Raw genomic sequence first — 17,500 nt, forward strand, 5'->3', positions numbered from 1 at the left:
CCAAGTTCACGACCGTATTTCAGCATACAGTCTCCCAGAAGCCCCTCCGTCTGCGGGTAACCAGTGGTCTTCACCTGCCCTCGGATTTTAGACACGGTGTTTAGCATCCCCAGCTTCGCTCTCGAAGCTAAACACACACACACACACACAGACACACACATGAAACCACTTCTGGTTTATATTAATGTTGCTAACAGTTTTCTTAGGAGACACCTGTCATTTTATCGTTTGCAGAGAGTTGGTCGAAAGCTTAAATGTTGTATTTGTCTTAATCCAGAGAATCTTATCTCTCTGTTCTGTCTACGTCGATATGTAAATGTACAGTATCAGATCAGTCCAGAACTCCTGTATCGGAGCATCGCTAAAAGCCTGGAGTGCGTGGGAGGGGCCTGCTCTCTCTTACCCGGGTTCGGCTGGAGGTACTCTGTGGTTTTGGTGAGAAGCTCAAAGACAGACTTGTTGGTCACGTCGATCTTCTGTGGAGGAAGAGAGAGTGTGAGAAGCGGAGAGGAAACAGAGAGAAGTGGAACGTGAAGCTGAGAGACTGAAGCGGTGCGGTCGAGTGAAAGTGTGTCGAGGCTCTTACAGTAAAACAGCGTCTGAAGGAGTAATTGATCTACGATAACACACTCTCTTCAGGAAAAAGCGGGGAGACTGACTGTGTCTCAGTGTATAAAGGGGGTGATGTAGCATGGGGTGATTAAACCTGCTGTACGTGCTCCGGGAGGAACCCCGAAAAGACAAAACTGTATTGTCTCTGTGAGGTACTCTGGGGTTATTAAACCTCGCTGGACCTGCTCACTGAGGGTCCATGGGGTGATAAAACCTACACTACATGCTCCATGGGGTACCTCAGTGCGATTAAACCTCACTCTACCTGCTCTATGAGGTACCAAGGGGGACTAAACCTTATTGTACCTGCTCCTCGAGCTACCCCAGGGCGATTAAACCTCCCCCAGAGAGTCATGACTTAGAGGCAGTTCTTACCCGTTCCATTTCCATAAAGTCCTCATTGAGCTTCGTTCCTTCAACGCCACTTATCTTCTCACTCAATAACTGAGAGACAGAGAGAGAGAGAGAGAGAGAGACAGGGACAGAGTGAGAGAGAGAGAGAGAACACAAATGAATTAGATGAGGTATTTGGGGTGTGATGAATAAAAAGCCGCTAAGACGAACTGTCAAGAGGAACCAAGACTCACAGGGAGCTAAGACTCAAACCTGTGTAAAACCATGAGCTAGAACCGCAGAGAGGAACCAAGACTCGAACAGGAACCCACACTCATCCGGGCCACAGATGATCAGTCGCGATGAAACTAATGAGAATTACGGCTGAAGAAATTAAACTCAATGAGGAGCTGAGATCAGACGGAGGAGAGGAGTGACATCAGACTGGGTCTAATATTAGAAATCTATTAAAGAAGGTCAGGAATAGATCAGGAGAGTCCACAGGTGTGTGTGTGTGTGTGTGTGTGTGTGTGACTGGGTGAGTGTGTGTGTGTGTCTAAGTGAGTGTGCGAGTGTGTGTGAGTGACTGGGTGAGTGAGTTGCTGAGTGACTGAGTAACTGGGTGAGTGACTGGGTGACTGAATGACTGGTTGAATGTGTGAGTGACTGGGTGAGTGTGTGAGTGACTGGGTGAGTGTGGGAGTGACTGGGTGAGTGTGTGAGTGACTGGGTGAGTAACTGGGTGAGTGAGTGAGGGACTGGGTGAGTGTGTGAGTAACTGGATGAGTGAGCGAGTGACTGAATGACTGGTGAGTGTGTGAGTGACTGGGTGAGTGTGTGAGTGACTGGGTGAGTAACTGGGTGAGTTGAGAATGTCCAGGGTGTGACGCTGCGTTGCGCTCTGGACCCACTGCAACCCTGATCTGGATGAAGCAGTTACAGAAGATGAATGAATGAGTGAATGCCATAATGTCAGGGTGATAAAGCTGAGGTCAGTGTAAGACCCCAGCTCCAGACAGGCTTCAATGAGCACGAACCTGACTCAGTAAGAAGATTAACATTGTGAGCATAGCAGAGCAGACTGGGCTCGCATTCCAGCCGAGCAGCTCAGGGAAACACATCTACACCTCACACACATTAAAGGAACACTAGGTAGTATTTTTACCTTAAAGTTACAGCTTTAAAATCACCGTGATGCTTCTAAGAGCTGTAAAAAGAGAACAGAGCTTCTGTCGTTGCTACTCCGGGCTCAGCACTGCAGAACCTGCGCTATGTATGTTCTGGAGGAGGGTAGGACAGAGGACAACCCCCAGCCTCCCTCTCTCCTCCGCGCTGATTTCTGGACAGTGCTGTAAAAGTGAAGTACGCTCTGTAAAAGTGAGTTATATTCTGCAACTCTAGGGTGGGCCCAGACCTTACCTAGTGTTCCTTTAAATCTCATTCCTGACTCCTCTCTCTGTCTTCTTTCTGGTGACAGAGCTGTGTATCAGGAGCGCGCTGAGGTTACACACACACCCCCGCACCCCGCATTAAAACACCCACGAGTTGTGCTGCTAATTTCAAGTGCGTGGGTATTTTAAAGCACATTATCATCAGGGTGCTAGCTGAAATTAAAAGGCCGGCTTACTCTGCGACCTCAGCGTGACTCAACTTTTAAAACGAACCTCCGGTGACACTTAGGGCCTTATGTAATGAGCACTTCCCCTCACGCTGAGGCCTGTAGATTCCTGTTAGAAATGAATCTCTGCGTCTCAGAGATGCTGACGCAGACGTATGCAGTAGAGGAAACCTCAAGACTTAAATGAGACCAAGACTAATTCAGCATGTTGTTTTAAACAGAGTGGATGTGATTTGTAAGATTTGGGGGAAGCTGCATGGTGCTCCCTGGTTTTTCACTACAAAGCACACCCTACGACTACGACACCCTACTACGTGTCTAACCCCCGTCTCTAAGGGGAACAGTGGTCTTTGGAAACCACAACAACGGCGGTGGTAACGTTAAGCGGTGTTTACTCATGGTGTATCGGCGTGTTGTTGTTGTTTGGGACTGAACACAGCTCCGTCATCAGTTCAGACAGATCAGTAGAGTTTGTTCCTTCCTTGTTGCAGCGTCCAGCTCTCGCTGGATTCTTTCGTCGGCCACCGATCCAAGGAGCGTTTGAACCTCTTCAAAAGACCACGGCGTCATTTTACTAGCTGCCGTCGTGAGTCGGATAAAAACAAACGTGATCTCTGCTGCAGCTGGAGATTTTACAGATGGAGAGTTGGTGCTGGTCGTCTGCGTTGCGTGGCGTAGAGTGACGACTCTCTCTGGACGATCTGCGCTCTGCAAGGTTTACACGCCACGGTTTAGTCCCTACTCGACTCGCTCTGAACCACGAGAGAACAGCCACTAAACAAGAACCCGCTTCCAGAACCAGGACCTGATTCACCTGGTGGAGGAGGAGAGAAGCAGAGTAGAATGGAGCAGGGACGCCGCCGTGGAAAAGCAACAACAGAAGGTTCTGGAGCAGCTTCTCAAAAGTCTGAACTGGGTTCTGTGGAGAGATGGGGCTCTATCCAGTATCTTGAGGATGAAATGGAGTGGTGTTTGTGACCCAGATCTAATCATCCAGCATCATCACCTGACCTCGCTAAAGTTCTTACAGCTGCAATCAAATCCTCACAACAAAGCAGATTAACATACGTCTGCAAACTTATGGCAAAGCAGAGATGACGTGTGCTTTCTGAACTTTCTGAACTTGCTTGGGAAGTGACATCTCACCTAAAGGAGGTGCAAATCACACACAAACACACACACACACACACACTCAGCAGAATGTATCGAAGCCGCAGTGTGAAACCGAAGCTAAAAACAAAGTGAGATCTGAGGTGTTTAACAAGGTAAAACTATGCTGCTGGGTTCTGACATCACTTCCTCTCTGAGAAAACTAGAGCTCGGTCACATGACGCTGTGTAGACATCCATCACCAGACTGTCCAGACTTATCCCACGTTTGTTTGCTCACGCTCCTCAGCATCCTGTTTCTATGATGAGATTTCTCAGAAAGGACATTTCAAACTTCCCAAACACAGAGGGACACTAAAGCCGACTGGACCCCATGGTCAGGAGCGAGCCAGGGACGTGGACGTTAGAGGGACACGCGGCCAGGAAACATGACTCACGTGGCCTTTGTGTAAAGCCATGAAACACAAAGCTCGCAAAGCATCAAAGCAGAAACCTGCAGGCCACCGACATCAAACACGACCCGGAGGAAGTGAAAGCACTGCCCTGGTGATGTGTTTACATTCGACTGGACGAGGGCTCCTCCCCTTGTATTCTAAAGAATGATAAAGGACATGTCTGCGATTTTAATAAGATACACTTTTATAAAATTCAAAGAATGCTTCCTCTGCATTTGCTGCTCTCTGTTCTGTTTGTGCTGGAAAAAGGTCAAGTGTTTGTACACAGCCCTGGCTCCGTTAATGGGAAACAAACGTTAATGAGTCTCTGTCTGAACTGTCTTAGCTCTCGCTCTCTCCCTCTGTCTCTCTCCTCTCTGTCTCTCTCTCCTCTGTCTCTCTCTCTCTGTCTCTCTCCTCTGTCTCTCCTCTCTCTCTTTCTGTCGCTCTCTCTCTTTCTCTCTCTCCTCTCTTTCTGTCTCTCCCTCTCTCTCTCTCTTCTCTCTCTCCCTCTGTCTCTCCTCTCTCTCCCTGTCTCTCTCTCTCGCTCTCTCTGTCTCTCCTCTCTCTCCCTGTCTCTCTCTCTCTCTCTCACTCTCTCGCTCTCTCCCTCTGTCTCTCTCCTCTTTCTCTCTCTCTGTCTCTCTCCTCTCTCTCTCTCTCCTTTTTCTCTCTCTCTCTGTCTCTCCTCTCTCTCTTTCTGTTGCTCTCTCTCTTTCTCTCTCTCCTCTCTTTCTGTCTCTCCCTCTCTCTCTCTCTCTCTCTCTCTCTCTATCTCTCTCTCTCTCTCTCTCTCTCTCTCTCTCTCTCTCTCTCTCTCTCTCAGACACATCCAAGACACATTGGAGAGACAAAAGAGATGAGTGTGTTTCTCTATTCCTGCTCCATAGGGGGGTAACACTGACTTATTTCTGCTGTTTCCGTTACTTTACTTAAAGTGGAACTGTAAACACAGAGCGAAAGTGCTACAAAACTAAACATCTCAAGCTACAAATGAGTTTCTGTGGGAATTCAGACAGTGAACAAACACTTATAGAGGAGTTAAGTGAGCTTAATATATCATTACACAGTACACAGTTCAGACACCAACAAGATACCAGCACTTCCTACACACACACACACACACACACACACAGTCCCTGAATGAACACAAACCAGAGGGGGAGCTTGTTTTACTGTGAGAACAGTAGCTCTCCAGAATCGTGTACATTGCCTTTAAAGGCGACACATTATGATCTGGAGCCCACCAACACACACACTGTGAAACAAGACCATCCAGTCAGTTCTCTGCACTCAGTAAACACGGTATAAAATGAGCCGTTCTGATTCAGCTCTGCTTCTGACGTCTAGTGCCGAGACCGGTTGGGTTCTGACCAAAGCGGGTCACAGATGATTCATTAATGTGGCTGATGTCCCACGGCTGGAGTTTCCCTCAGAGTGCAGTGTAGTGTGTTTCAGAAGAAAGCAGAGAGCCCCTGAGCCTGTATTCCCTTCTTGGGTCGTTTCCCCTCTCTCGGTGATCGGCTAATTTTACTCTGACCCACTTGGCCGAGTCTGCGTGCCGTCGTAGGAAACCTCAGAAAGTGTGTGAGGAGGAAGACCCAGATTTCTCTGAGCCACCAGAAATACCTGGACTCCAGAGAACTCGGGGTCTGCTGAGCGCTGTAAAATATGTAACACGGCCTCGACGCGCTGCGATGAATATTTGATGGTGCTGAGATTCGCGTGGAAAACTGGCAGTGGGTTCCACCTTCATACACTGGCTCACGACTGCTCTGAAACCCTGTGTATCCTCACTGTCTAATCTAGGCGTATCATAATCGCTGTTATCTTGTCCCGGAAATGCTTGCAATAAACAACGTTAATGATATATTAAGCTCACTTAACTTCTCTGTAAGTGTTTACTCACTGAAACTAATGTGTAACTTGAGCTGTTTAGTTTTGTAGCACTTTCCCTCTGTGTTTACTTTCATGCAGTTAGCGCTCTCCTGAATTTAGAGTCAGTTCCACCTTAAGTAATGTAACTGTAACAGCAAAAATAAGTCAGTGTTACCCCCCTATGGAGCAGGAATAGAGCAACATCCTCATCTCGGTTGGTGCTTTTCAGCGTTTGGAGTCTCTCCGTTGTCTAAAAACCTCGAGATGGCGTTTCTCTGCCGTGAGCAGAGAGAGAGAAAGCCTAGCACCGGACCCAGACACTTTGTTTTTTTACCCGTTTACAGACACTGGGGCTTCGTAAACACAGTAGAGCTGTTCCTAAGCTCTCACTACAGTTGCACTGTCGAAAAATCAAGCGGGTGGGAGTGGTTTCTGACCCTCCTCCTAAAGTTACATAGTGCAGTTTCTGTCGTGCTGAGCCCGGAGTATCAACAGAGGCTCTGTTCTTCCGATTATAGCTCAGTGAAGCATCACAGTGATTTAGAAGTTGTAATTGTGAGGTAAAAAAAACACATAGTGTTACTTTAATTTCAAAAAAAGTTTCCTCACTCTCCCTCATTTGAACCTCTTCAAAAGACCACGGCGTAATTTGAATGCCGTCGTGAGTCGGAAAAAAAACAAACGTGATCTCTGCTGCAGCTGGAGATTTTACAGATGGAGAGTTGGTGCCGGTCGTCTGCGTTTCACTGTGTAAACAAGTCTCTTCGTACCTGGTGCAAGCATAAAGTACCGGAAAAGAGCCGAGTCGAGTCGAGCAGGGTCCATGTAGTGGAAAACATCATAAATGTCCTCCCTTTATTCAGGAAAACAGCTTAAATCAAACAGAGCTGAGCTCTCCTCACACCCACCGCTAACACGTTAGCACCAGCAGCTCCATGAAATACACCTCAGAGTTCATCCAGCGCTGTGTGTGGATACAAACTGGCTCTGTTCCAGCGGCTGGATTTCTGCAGAGAACTGAACTGAAATACACACTCCAACTGCAGTGAGATTCACAAACTCTCTCCCACACACTCACCCACACACTCTCACTCACTCACCCCTTTCCTCTGTCACATCTGGAAGTTCACACTTTCACATTCAGTTCCAGATAAAACAAATAGAGCTGTAAAGGGTTAACTCCTATTGGATACAAGTTGGTCGTCAATGTTCAGTGCCAGTGATGCTCATAGTCCTCCATCTGAGCCACTCGCTATTCACCCCAACCCCGAGCCCCACAGCAGTGTTCTCCCCCTGTGTAAACAGCCCCTGTTCAGAACGCCCGCTTTCAGCACCTGTTCCTTTAAATGATAATGAGCCGCTCGCTGTTCACCCCGACCCCGAGCGCACAGCAGTGAGGAGCGAGGAGCAGAAGCTCTGGTTTTTAGCCGTTTTCACTCTGTTCTCTTTCTTCTCCGTTTTTACTCAGTGCTCTTATTTCTCCGCGCTCGTTGTGTCTGTTTTGCTGAGTTTAACCTCGTCTTTGCGCTCTCACATAAACACGGGTCCAGCGCTGATTGGACAGACTCAGACGAGGGGGCGGGGCCATTCTAAAGTCTCTGCACTTCACGTCAGAAGCGGCGCAGAATCAGAACGACTCGTTTTATCCCGTGTTTCTGACTCAGGCAGTGCACAGAACACTGACTGGGTGGGTCTTGTTTCACTGTGTGTGGGTTGGTGGCCTCCAGATCCACACATTAATGTAAGCATTAATTTTTATTTTATTGGTCTTATTTAATACAGAGGAAATAGTCATAATTGAATTCACAGTTGGTTTAATAATCTACATTTATCCAAATCTGTTTTGCCCTAAAAGACATCTGTCCACATATCGACATCAGTGCAGTATTTTATTATTTTACTGTTTATTTTTATTGTTATTTGACCTTGTGGGTTTAAAATGTCTGTTATTATCCCACGTCATGGGCCGGTATCAGAGGAACAATAGTGTGAGGGAGCTGATCTCTATCAGCGGGGACACATCTGGATGTGTGCAGGAGTGTGTGTGTGTGTGTGTGTGTGTGAGGGGGAAAAGGAAATGTTGTTGAGTTGTATTTACAGTAATTCTGTGTTATCACTGCTGATGATAACAGTGTGGAAACAGAGTGAGGGGTGAACGGCGTTCTCTCTGTGGATACAGAACCTGTCTAGAACCCTTGATTAATAGATGAATAGAATAGAATAGAAGCTGAAAAAGTACCAGAACCACGATGAGGGAGAGTGAGGACATAGTGAGTGTGTCCAGGCACTGATCTCCACTTGTTGTGTTTTTGATATTAAAGTAACACTATGTGTTTTTTTTACCTCACAATTACAACTTCTAAATCACTGTGATGCTTCACTGAGCTATAATCGGAAGAACAGAGCCTCTGTTGATACTCCGGGCTCAGCACCACAGAAACTGCACTATGTAACTTTAGAAGGAGGGTTAGAAACCACTCCCACCCCCTTGATTTTTAGACAGTGCAACTGTAGTGAGAGCTTAGGAACCGCTCTACTGTGTTTACGAAGCCCCAGTGTCTGTAAACGGGTAAAAAAACAAAGTGTCTGGGTCCGGTGCTAGGCTTTCTCTCTCTCTGCTCACGGCAGAGAAACGCCATCTGGAGGTTTTTAGACAACCGAGAGACTCCAAACGCTGAAAAGGACCAACCGAGATGAGGATGTTGCTCTATTCCTGCTCCATAGGGGGGTAACACTGACTTATTTTTGCTGTTACAGTTACATTACTTAAGGTGGAAATGTTTCCAAACGTCGTGATGCTAACTGCATTAGCGACAGTGCTACAAAACTAAACAACTCGAGTTTCTGTGGGAATTCAAACAGGGAATAAACACTTACAGACAAGCTACACTTCAGACACGTACAAACACACCATTCCACCTTAAAAATGGTGAAGCTTCAGAATGTAAACACCCAGAAAGAACAGTTTCCACACAATCGTAGACATTCCCTTTAACGCTACAAGCATTTCCTCTTTTTTTAACCCTTTACCCAGAGGCCTGTCTCCTCCTTTATGAGGTCTCTGTGATGCAGGGCATAGATCAGTCACATCATTCACTTTCTCACTGGACCACAACACACCCGACGTCTGGCCCAAACACTGACTGCGGTCTGAGGCACATGCTGCTGTTTCTCGTTCTGTTTCGCCGCTGTGTCGTCTCTGTTCGTCTGGAGGGGGAAAAGGTTAAAGACAAAGTTCTCTCACAATCACCAATCTGTGTTTTCCTGATCCTCTGCAGCAGGGCACAGGAAATTACATTGTGAGAGAAAGAACGTACAGTCTTTATTGTCTTCCTCCGCTCCTGCCCCCCGTGGAGCCTCTGATTCTTCCTGAGTCTCGACGAGCACTTAACCTTGAGACAAAGAGCGCTCCCCTTTCACTATGTCTCCACATCCTTCTTTACAGCTTCAAGCGCAATTCACAGGAAACAGTGTGACGGTGCACACGCAGGTTTTATAATCTCCACAGGATAAAGTGTGAACTGAAACAGAAGGGGGCGCCCCGGAGTAGCCGCACATGAGGCCACAGAGATTCCGGGTGTGGGTCAGTGGGTCAGTGGGCTACTGAACCCCCCCCCCCCCCCCCCCCCAGCGTTGGGATGCTGTGTTTTCTGGAGAGATGGGGCTCTATCCAATACTTCGGGTGTGAGTTGGAGTGGTGTTCCTGAACTAATCACCCATCTGCACCTGACCTGGCTAATGTTTACATGGCTGAATGCCATCAGATCTACAGATCAATAATCAGATTAAACCTTCCCAGAAGAGCAGCAGCGAATAAGAACAACATCCGGATACACACCCTTCATTTCAGAGGAGATAGGGCATATGCTGTAGACGGTCTTAGAAACACTGACGTGGTGGTGGTGTGTTAGTGTGTGTTGTGCTGGTGTAGAGTGGATCAGACACAGCAGTGCTGCTGGAGTTTTTAAACCCCTCAGTGTCTGGATTGAGAATAGTCCACCGAGCCAGCAGGGGGCAGCGTCCTGTGTCACTGATGAAGGACTAGAGGACGAGCGACACACACTGTGCATCTACAAGGTGGACCAACGAGGGAGGAGTGTCTCACAGAGTGGACAGAGAGTGGACACAGGGTTTAAAAACTCCAGCAGAACTGCTGTGTCTGATCCACTCTACACCAGCACCATGTCAGTGGTAAAACAAAGAGGGGGTACTCTACCCAGATACCTGCATCATATAATCACTGAACAAGCTCTTAGTGACTCACATTGACTCATCTTAGTGACCCAGCATCTGCTTCTCTCCCGTCTGTGAGGTGCAGAGACAGCGTTATCAATCAAAATACCTCCAGAGTGGGAGAAGAGTGTATAATATTAAATCCGTATCATACACAGTTCTGTTTCTTAATGAAACGTCTGTGACCTGCTTTGGTCCAAACCCCACGAGCCCCACAGCAGTGTTCTCCCCCTGTGTAAACAGCCCCTGTTCAGAACGCCCGCTTTCAGCACCTGTTTTTAAATGATAATGAGCCGCTCGCTGTTCACCCCGACCCCGAGCGTACAGCAGTGAGGAGCGAGGAGCAGAAGCTCTGGTTTTTAGCCGTTTTCACTCTGTTCTCTTTCTTCTCTGATCTCGTTTTCTCTGTATTTACTCAGTGCTGGGTGATCTTGTTTTACTGTGTGTGGGTTGGTGGGCATGCAGGGACATGCATTTTTACATAGTGTGACCAATTTAAAGGCCTAGAGATGAGAAATAACTGCATGTCTTCTCTCGCTGCTCACAGACCAAAGGCCTCAGAACAACACACTGTTCATTTAACATTTATCTCAAATCAGTTTGGATCCTTGCCTTGTTTATATTTTAACGTCAAAAAAACAATGTTTAAATGTGAAATTCCCCTAAATGTAAAACTGAAACTGAGAGCACAGTCAAGAGGCACATTCTCAGGGTCTTAAATAAACACAGCGTTATCAGAGTCCTGTGTCTCTCTGAGATTCCTGCACTCTGAGAGAGAGAGAGAGAGAGAGAGAGAGAGGGACGGAGAGGGGGGAGAGAGAGAGAGTGGGAGAGAGAGAGAGAGAGAGAGAGAGGGTGCGAGAGAGAGAGGGAGAGAGAGAGAGAGAGGGGGGGGGAGAGAGAGAGAGAGAGAGAGAGAGAGAGAGAGAGAGAGAGAGAGAGAGAGAAAGAGAGAGAGAGACGGAGAGGGGGGAGAGAGAGAGAGAGAGTGGGAGAGAGAGAGAGAGTGGGAGAGAGAGAGAGAGAGAGAGAGGGAGCGAGAGAGAGAGGGAGAGAGAGAGAGAGAGGGGGGGGAGAGAAAGAGAGAGAGAGAGAGAGAGAGAGAGAGAGAGAGAGAGAGAGACAGAGGGAGGGAGAGAGAGAGAGACAGAGGGAGGGAGAGAGAGAGACAGAGGGAGGGAGAGAGAGAGAGAGAGAGAGAGGGAGGGAGAGAGAGAGAGAGAGAGAGAGAGACAGAGGGAGGGAGGGAAGGAGGGAGAGAGAGAGAGACAGAGAGAGAGAGAGAGAGAGAGAGAGAGAGAGAGAGAGGAATAGAGGGGGACAATCCTGTTTTGCTCGAACTTGTTTTAATGCTTTTCTCCCCAGAGCTCTGCACTGTTTACATCACACCACTCCAAACATGACTGGAGCTCAACACACTTGGAGGAGAACACTAACTGCCCAGATCTATTACATTAGCTCCAGACTTATAAGTGTATTTTAAAAGGCAAAGCGCTCAGTGATGTGGGTCATAAACACAGCTCTACTGAGGAGCGGATGTTTTTAATCGATCAGCTGTGATCAATAATGAATGAGGAGGGAGCACTGCTGGGTCAACAGCACCTCTGGCGAATATCACTGAGACACTGAGACTGGGGAAGACCCACATGTGTCCGAGTGCAAAGAATGCTGGGTAAAAAAAGCATGATTCCTCTCATCCGACTGAGATCTTATTCCCAAAGAATTCCTTTCTCTGATTCCAGGAATTTGGGAATAGACTCTGAGCCTTCAAACACTCAAGACAAACATGACAAACAGAATATACATTCTCCACAACACACACATCAGTACACCGCCTAACACCACATCACTAATAAAAACTATATTCCACACTTCTTACTCACACACACCGCTCCACCTTAAAAGATACAGTCGCTTCTTATTCACACACACTGCTCCACATTAAAAGATACAGTCGCTTCTTACTCACACACACCGCTCCACCTTAAAAGATACAGTCGCTTCTTACTCACACGCACCACTCCACCTTAAAAGATACAGTCGCTTCTTACTCACACACACCGCTCCACCTTAAAAGATACAGTCGCTTCTTACTAACACACCCCGCTCCACATTAAAAGATACAGTCACTTCTTACTCACACGCACCACTCCACCTTAAAAGATACAGTCGCTTCTTACTCACACACACCGCTCCACCTTAAAAGATACAGTCGCTTCTTACTCACACACACCGCTCCACCTTAAAAGATACAGTCGCTTCTTACTCACACACACCGCTCCACCTTAAAAGATACAGTCGCTTCTTACTCACACACACCGCTCCACCTTAAAAGATACAGTCACTTCTTACTCACACACACCGCTCCACCTTAAAAGATACAGTCGCTTCTTACTCACACACACCGCTCCACCTTAAAAGATACAGTCGCTTCTTACTCACACACACCGCTCCACCTTAAAAGATACAGTCGCTTCTTACTCACACACACCGCTCCACCTTAAAAGATACAGTCGCTTCTTACTCACACGCACCACTCCACCTTAAAAGATACAGTCGCTTCTTACTCACACACACCGCTCCACCTTAAAAGATGTGGAACTTCTGAATGAACACAAAAAGGAGGGAGAGGGGTTTTTTTACTGTGAGAACAGTAGCTCTCAGAATCGTCTACACTGCCTTTAAAGTGTCGTGAAATGACTAACACACTGTGACTCAGATCATCTGAACATGAGACGTGACGACGTGACTCTGTCAAACTGCCAGAACTAACGGATGTTTAACCACAAAAAGGGGTGAAGTGCTATTATCTGGCAACCCTGCGTCACGCCGCCCGTGAACAGTAGTCTGCAGAGAGCCCCCTGACCCAGGTCTGTTCAGCTTTTTAAGGTGAACATAGCATGGATACCTTTATAATCGAATAACACAATGCTCAATGCCAAGTGTGGGCCAGAGGGGTATAAAGCCCCTCAGTGTTTGACTATGGAGCAGTGGAGAAGGAGAACTGTGTTCCCTTCAGGGCTCAATACTAATCCTCCCACATCAGCACCTGATCTCGCTGATGTTTATGTGTCTGAATGTTGCCAAATCTTCACAGCGATGTCCCAACGTCTGGCGTAAAGCCTTTGTGAAGCAGTAGAAACCGTCACTGCAGAGAACTAGGGACAAACACACGGTCAGTACCCTTCATTTCAAGAGAGATGGTGGACACTGACCACAAATTTTACAGCAGCCACAGGTGTCCGAGTTTTCCATGAGTTTTGCCAAACACTGGAACATATTGCACTCAATAACAGGAAAACGCAGAGGTTATATTTTCTCTGTGAGAAATCCATAAAACTGAGAGTGCAAAGCAGCCGGCGCAGACAGCAGGGGCTCAAACCAACGCTGGGAAAAAATAGCCCTGCATCAACAGATAAGCAGCGAAGGGAGTATGTCAAAACCCCCAGAGGAAACCAGGCTCACGAGGCTCAGGTAGAGCCTGCTGCTATCACTATCCCCACAAACCGGCCTAATCACACAGGCCAAGTCTGAAATAACAGGATCAAACGAGCCGTTCTAATTCTGCTCCGCTTCTGACGTCAAGTACAGAGACTTTAGAATGGCCCCGCCCCCCTCGTCTGAGTCTGTCCAATCACAGCGCTGAAGAGGTTCAAACGCTCCTTGGATCGGTGGCCGACGAAAGAATCCAGCGAGAGCTGGACGCTGCAACAAGGAAGGAACAAACTCTACCGATCTGTCTGAACTGATGACGGAGCTGTGTTCAGTCTCAAACAACAACAACACGCCGATACACCATGAGTAAACACCGCTTAACGTTACCACCGCCGTTGTTGTGGATTCCAAAGACCACTGTTCCCCTTAGAGACGGGGTTAGAGACGACACCAGATACATTTCAGAGGGGGGAAGCTGTGGGAAACCAACCAGGAACCAATCAGAGAGCAGAGCTGAGTAGAGACGAGTAGAGTAGGTATCATACAGTAGAAAACAGCCAGTAAATTTGGCTGCCAGTCATCAGCGGCAGCTGGCACTCGCTGCTCCATCCCACTGCCACCTGCTGATCATAGACTGAATATATACAGAGAAAAGATGTGTGCACAACTTAATTCACGATCATAATTCATCACAGAGCCACGGTGTTACCCACAGGACCCCTGAGAACACTCTTTACCCTTAACGCTGTATTAATATTCAGTTATTTACTCTTCAATTACAGGATTATTACAAAGTTACTACACATATTTTCCCTAGAACCCAGAGCAAGTCGCGAGGAGGCCCAGGCCGTTCTCCCCTTCAGGCCTGTGTAGGTGGTGTGTGATGGACAGACACACTGTAGACAGTTTCTCTACCTCCTGAAAACCAGCTCAGCTCCCTACACCTCAGAAAGGGGAGAATAAGAAGCACACATCAGACGTGACAACAAGCACAGGGTAAAGTCTCCTCTCATTGTGTGGCTCAGCAGCTCATGAACACAAAAGAGTGGGGACACAGGCGAGAAGAGCAACAGCAGGTGAGGTTTAAAGGAGAAATGAGTTTAAACCGGGCCTTTTTTTTTGTCTCTGAGGGGAGAGAAGAATGAGTTTTAAAGCTGGTTTCAGAGGCGATACTTTACTGTAATCAGTGCTGCAATGTGAACACAGCCACTGGAGCGGCACATAACACCCCCCCCCCCCCCCCCACACACACACACACAAAGGAAATTAAAAGCAGAAATCCCTGGGAATGTAACGGAGAAAGTAGTAATACATTTACAAGTCTTTCTGAGACCAAAACAGAGCTCGGGGCGTCTCCTCACCTGACTCGCTTTATGAAACTGCTTCTTCAAACCCGCTACAGACATCCTCGACACAAACTCAGAGCCGGAGCCCAACGAAGAAGACTTAAACGATTCAAAAATGCAGAATAATCCTTTAAAATCCGCCCGGAGACGAGCTCCTGTTTGTATGAGCGCTGAAGCCTCTGCCGCCTGTGGCTGCGCACAACGCGGTGGGGTTGGGACTGTTATATTTCCCATTATTGTAAAAACACACCAGTATTCCGTCGAGCTCAGTCTTCTGTGCTCTGATTGGCTAAGATCATCCTGCCTCCTTCTATGATTGGCTGGCGTTTCAAATTCCCAGGCAGGTCACTGATTGGGCCGTTCGCGTCACCATAGCAACCCTAGGCTTTTAAACCGAAACTAGCATGTTTTAGCCGCTAGCATTTACATTTAAATAAATAAAACAAAACAAAAATGCCGGATTATTTATATATCTATATATATTTATATATATCGCCTTATAAATTATGGAGTTAATCAACGCAGAAAACTGAAACATAGCCTTTGTTTAACATGAGAATTTTTGGTAGTTGGTTTTGACTATGTGCAAAAAATGAACTTTAGCTAGATTTGTTTTTTATTTTTTTTATTTCTATTTGTATTATTTATATATTTATTACTTATATTTTATTGTATAAGTGTTTATTTATTATATTGAATTGTTGTTATTAAATTCCAGCATTTTATTTGTTTGTAATATGTATTTGTTAAAGCATTTACATTGATAATTCTAAGAAAACCTGCTTAGTACAATTTATTGAGTTATTGAACCCTAATCCTAACCCCTCATGTGTCGCTATGAGGTCCAGGGTCAGTGATGACACCAGAGTGGGTTAATCATGGGCCCGCTTGAGTTATATGAGGAGCCCACTTAAAGCCAAAACACAGTCTCTGTGGGGGTGGAGTGGGGGGGGGGGTGTTAACACTGCTGAAAAGCCTCATTGGCAGATCCAGAGTGTGTTTACACAAAGCCAAAACATTTGAAACAGATTAAATGGGCAGCAGCATTCCAGACGTGTGTGTGTGGTACTGGTTAGGCTCCTTCACGATGGCAACGTGGCTCTCTGCTGTCCTCCAGCGGCTAAAGGTTTGTAAACACGTGCTCATTCAGTGTTCTTCTGTTGTTGGGTATTACTCCAGAAAACACAGTTCCACTGCTACACAGGTCAAATCTGAGGGGCTCTACAGCTCTCTATTCTACACCTGGCTTCATACGAACTGTGTGTGCACAACTGAACTATTGTTTTCAACTTTTGGACATGTTGGATATATTATTTGCAAGTGTTTACCAGCAGGTGGTAGTCTTTTCCAAAGTTGTAAATAACAAAAAAATAGAAACTGAAATAAAAACGTGTGTTGATGCTTTTTATTCCTGCAAAGGTGTTGTTGGACTTAAAGGCAGCAAGGGGGCGCTGCAGGTGGTGTCACTGCCACACAGCTCCGCGGTCTTGAGGTCCTGGGTTCAATCCTGTCTCAGAGGAGTGTTGTTCCTGTGTCTATGTGAAAAACTTCCTCAGGGTGGGTCTAAATGGAAATATATACAAAAAGAAAAGTAGATGCTGCTGGGGTTTAGGAAAATAATTTTTTGGAGGAAAATATCACTGAGTGTGGAAAAGCTATAACAAAGGAGAACACTTTAAAATCCCACTCACTCCCTTCAGTCCTCCTTTCACAGCCATTCTCCCAAAACATATCACTGTCCACATATCAGGAACATATCAGGAGCCCCAGGGGAGAGAGAGAGAGAGAGAGAGAGAGAGAGAGAGAGAGAGAGAGAGAGGCAGAGAAAGAGAGAGAGAGAGTGAGAGAGAGAGAGAGGCAGAGAAAGAGAGAGAGTGAGAAACAGAGAGAGAGTGAGAGAGAGAGAGAGAGGCAGAGAAAGAGAGAGAGTGAGAAACAGAGAGAGAGTGAGAGAGAGAGAGAGAGAGAGGCAGAGAAAGAGAGAGAGTGAGAAACAGAGAGAGAGTGAGAGAGAGAGAGAAAGAGAGAGTGAGAAACAGAGAGAGAGAGAAAGAGAGAGAGTGAGAAACAGAGAGAGAGAGAGAGAGAGACACAGAGAGAGAGAGAGAGAGAGAGAGAGAGAGAGAGAGAGAGGCAGAGAAAGAGAGAGAGTGAGAAACAGAGAGAGAGTGAGAGAGAGAGAGAGAGAGAGGCAGAGAAAGAGAGAGAGTGAGAAACAGAGAGAGAGTAAGAGAGAGAGAGAGAGAGAGGCAGAGAAAGAGAGAGAGTGAGAAACAGAGAGAGAGTGAGAGAGAGAGAGAAAGAGAGAGTGAGAAACAGAGAGAGAGAGAAAGAGAGAGAGTGAGAAACAGAGAGAGAGAGAGAGAGAGAGAGAGAGAGAGAGAGAGAAGATGCTGCAGAGAGGAGTGCAGTGTCATTTTCTACTCCTGTCTATCTGTTCTTTCTTTGTTTGGCAGTGTGAGCTCTGTTACGTGGGGGTACAGTCCTACAGTGGCCACAGAT

General features: G+C 46.8%; 2 protein-coding genes across 3 annotated transcripts in view; both read right to left on the reverse strand.

The window, feature by feature from the left end:
- The window catches only part of sh3gl3a (SH3-domain GRB2-like 3a), a 25,418-nt gene extending 10,214 nt beyond the window's left edge, over nucleotides 1-15,204 (reverse strand). For both annotated transcript variants that reach the window (XM_066647539.1, XM_066647538.1), the window contains exons 1-4: nucleotides 15,014-15,204; nucleotides 988-1,056; nucleotides 404-476; nucleotides 1-127 (exon numbers count right to left, since the gene is read on the reverse strand). The exon at nucleotides 1-127 is cut by the window's left edge and continues 17 nt beyond it. In XM_066647539.1, coding sequence (XP_066503636.1) covers nucleotides 1-127; nucleotides 404-476; nucleotides 988-1,056; nucleotides 15,014-15,058 — 314 coding nt within the window. In that variant the 5' untranslated portion in view covers nucleotides 15,059-15,204. The remainder of the gene's footprint in view (nucleotides 128-403; nucleotides 477-987; nucleotides 1,057-15,013) is intronic.
- The window catches only part of rplp2l (ribosomal protein, large P2, like), a 165,170-nt gene that overhangs the window by 129,963 nt on the left and 17,707 nt on the right, over nucleotides 1-17,500 (reverse strand). The window lies entirely within an intron of this gene.

This window comes from Hoplias malabaricus, chromosome 16 (genome assembly GCF_029633855.1).
Source record: "Hoplias malabaricus isolate fHopMal1 chromosome 16, fHopMal1.hap1, whole genome shotgun sequence".
Classification (NCBI taxonomy): Eukaryota; Metazoa; Chordata; class Actinopteri; order Characiformes; family Erythrinidae; genus Hoplias; species Hoplias malabaricus.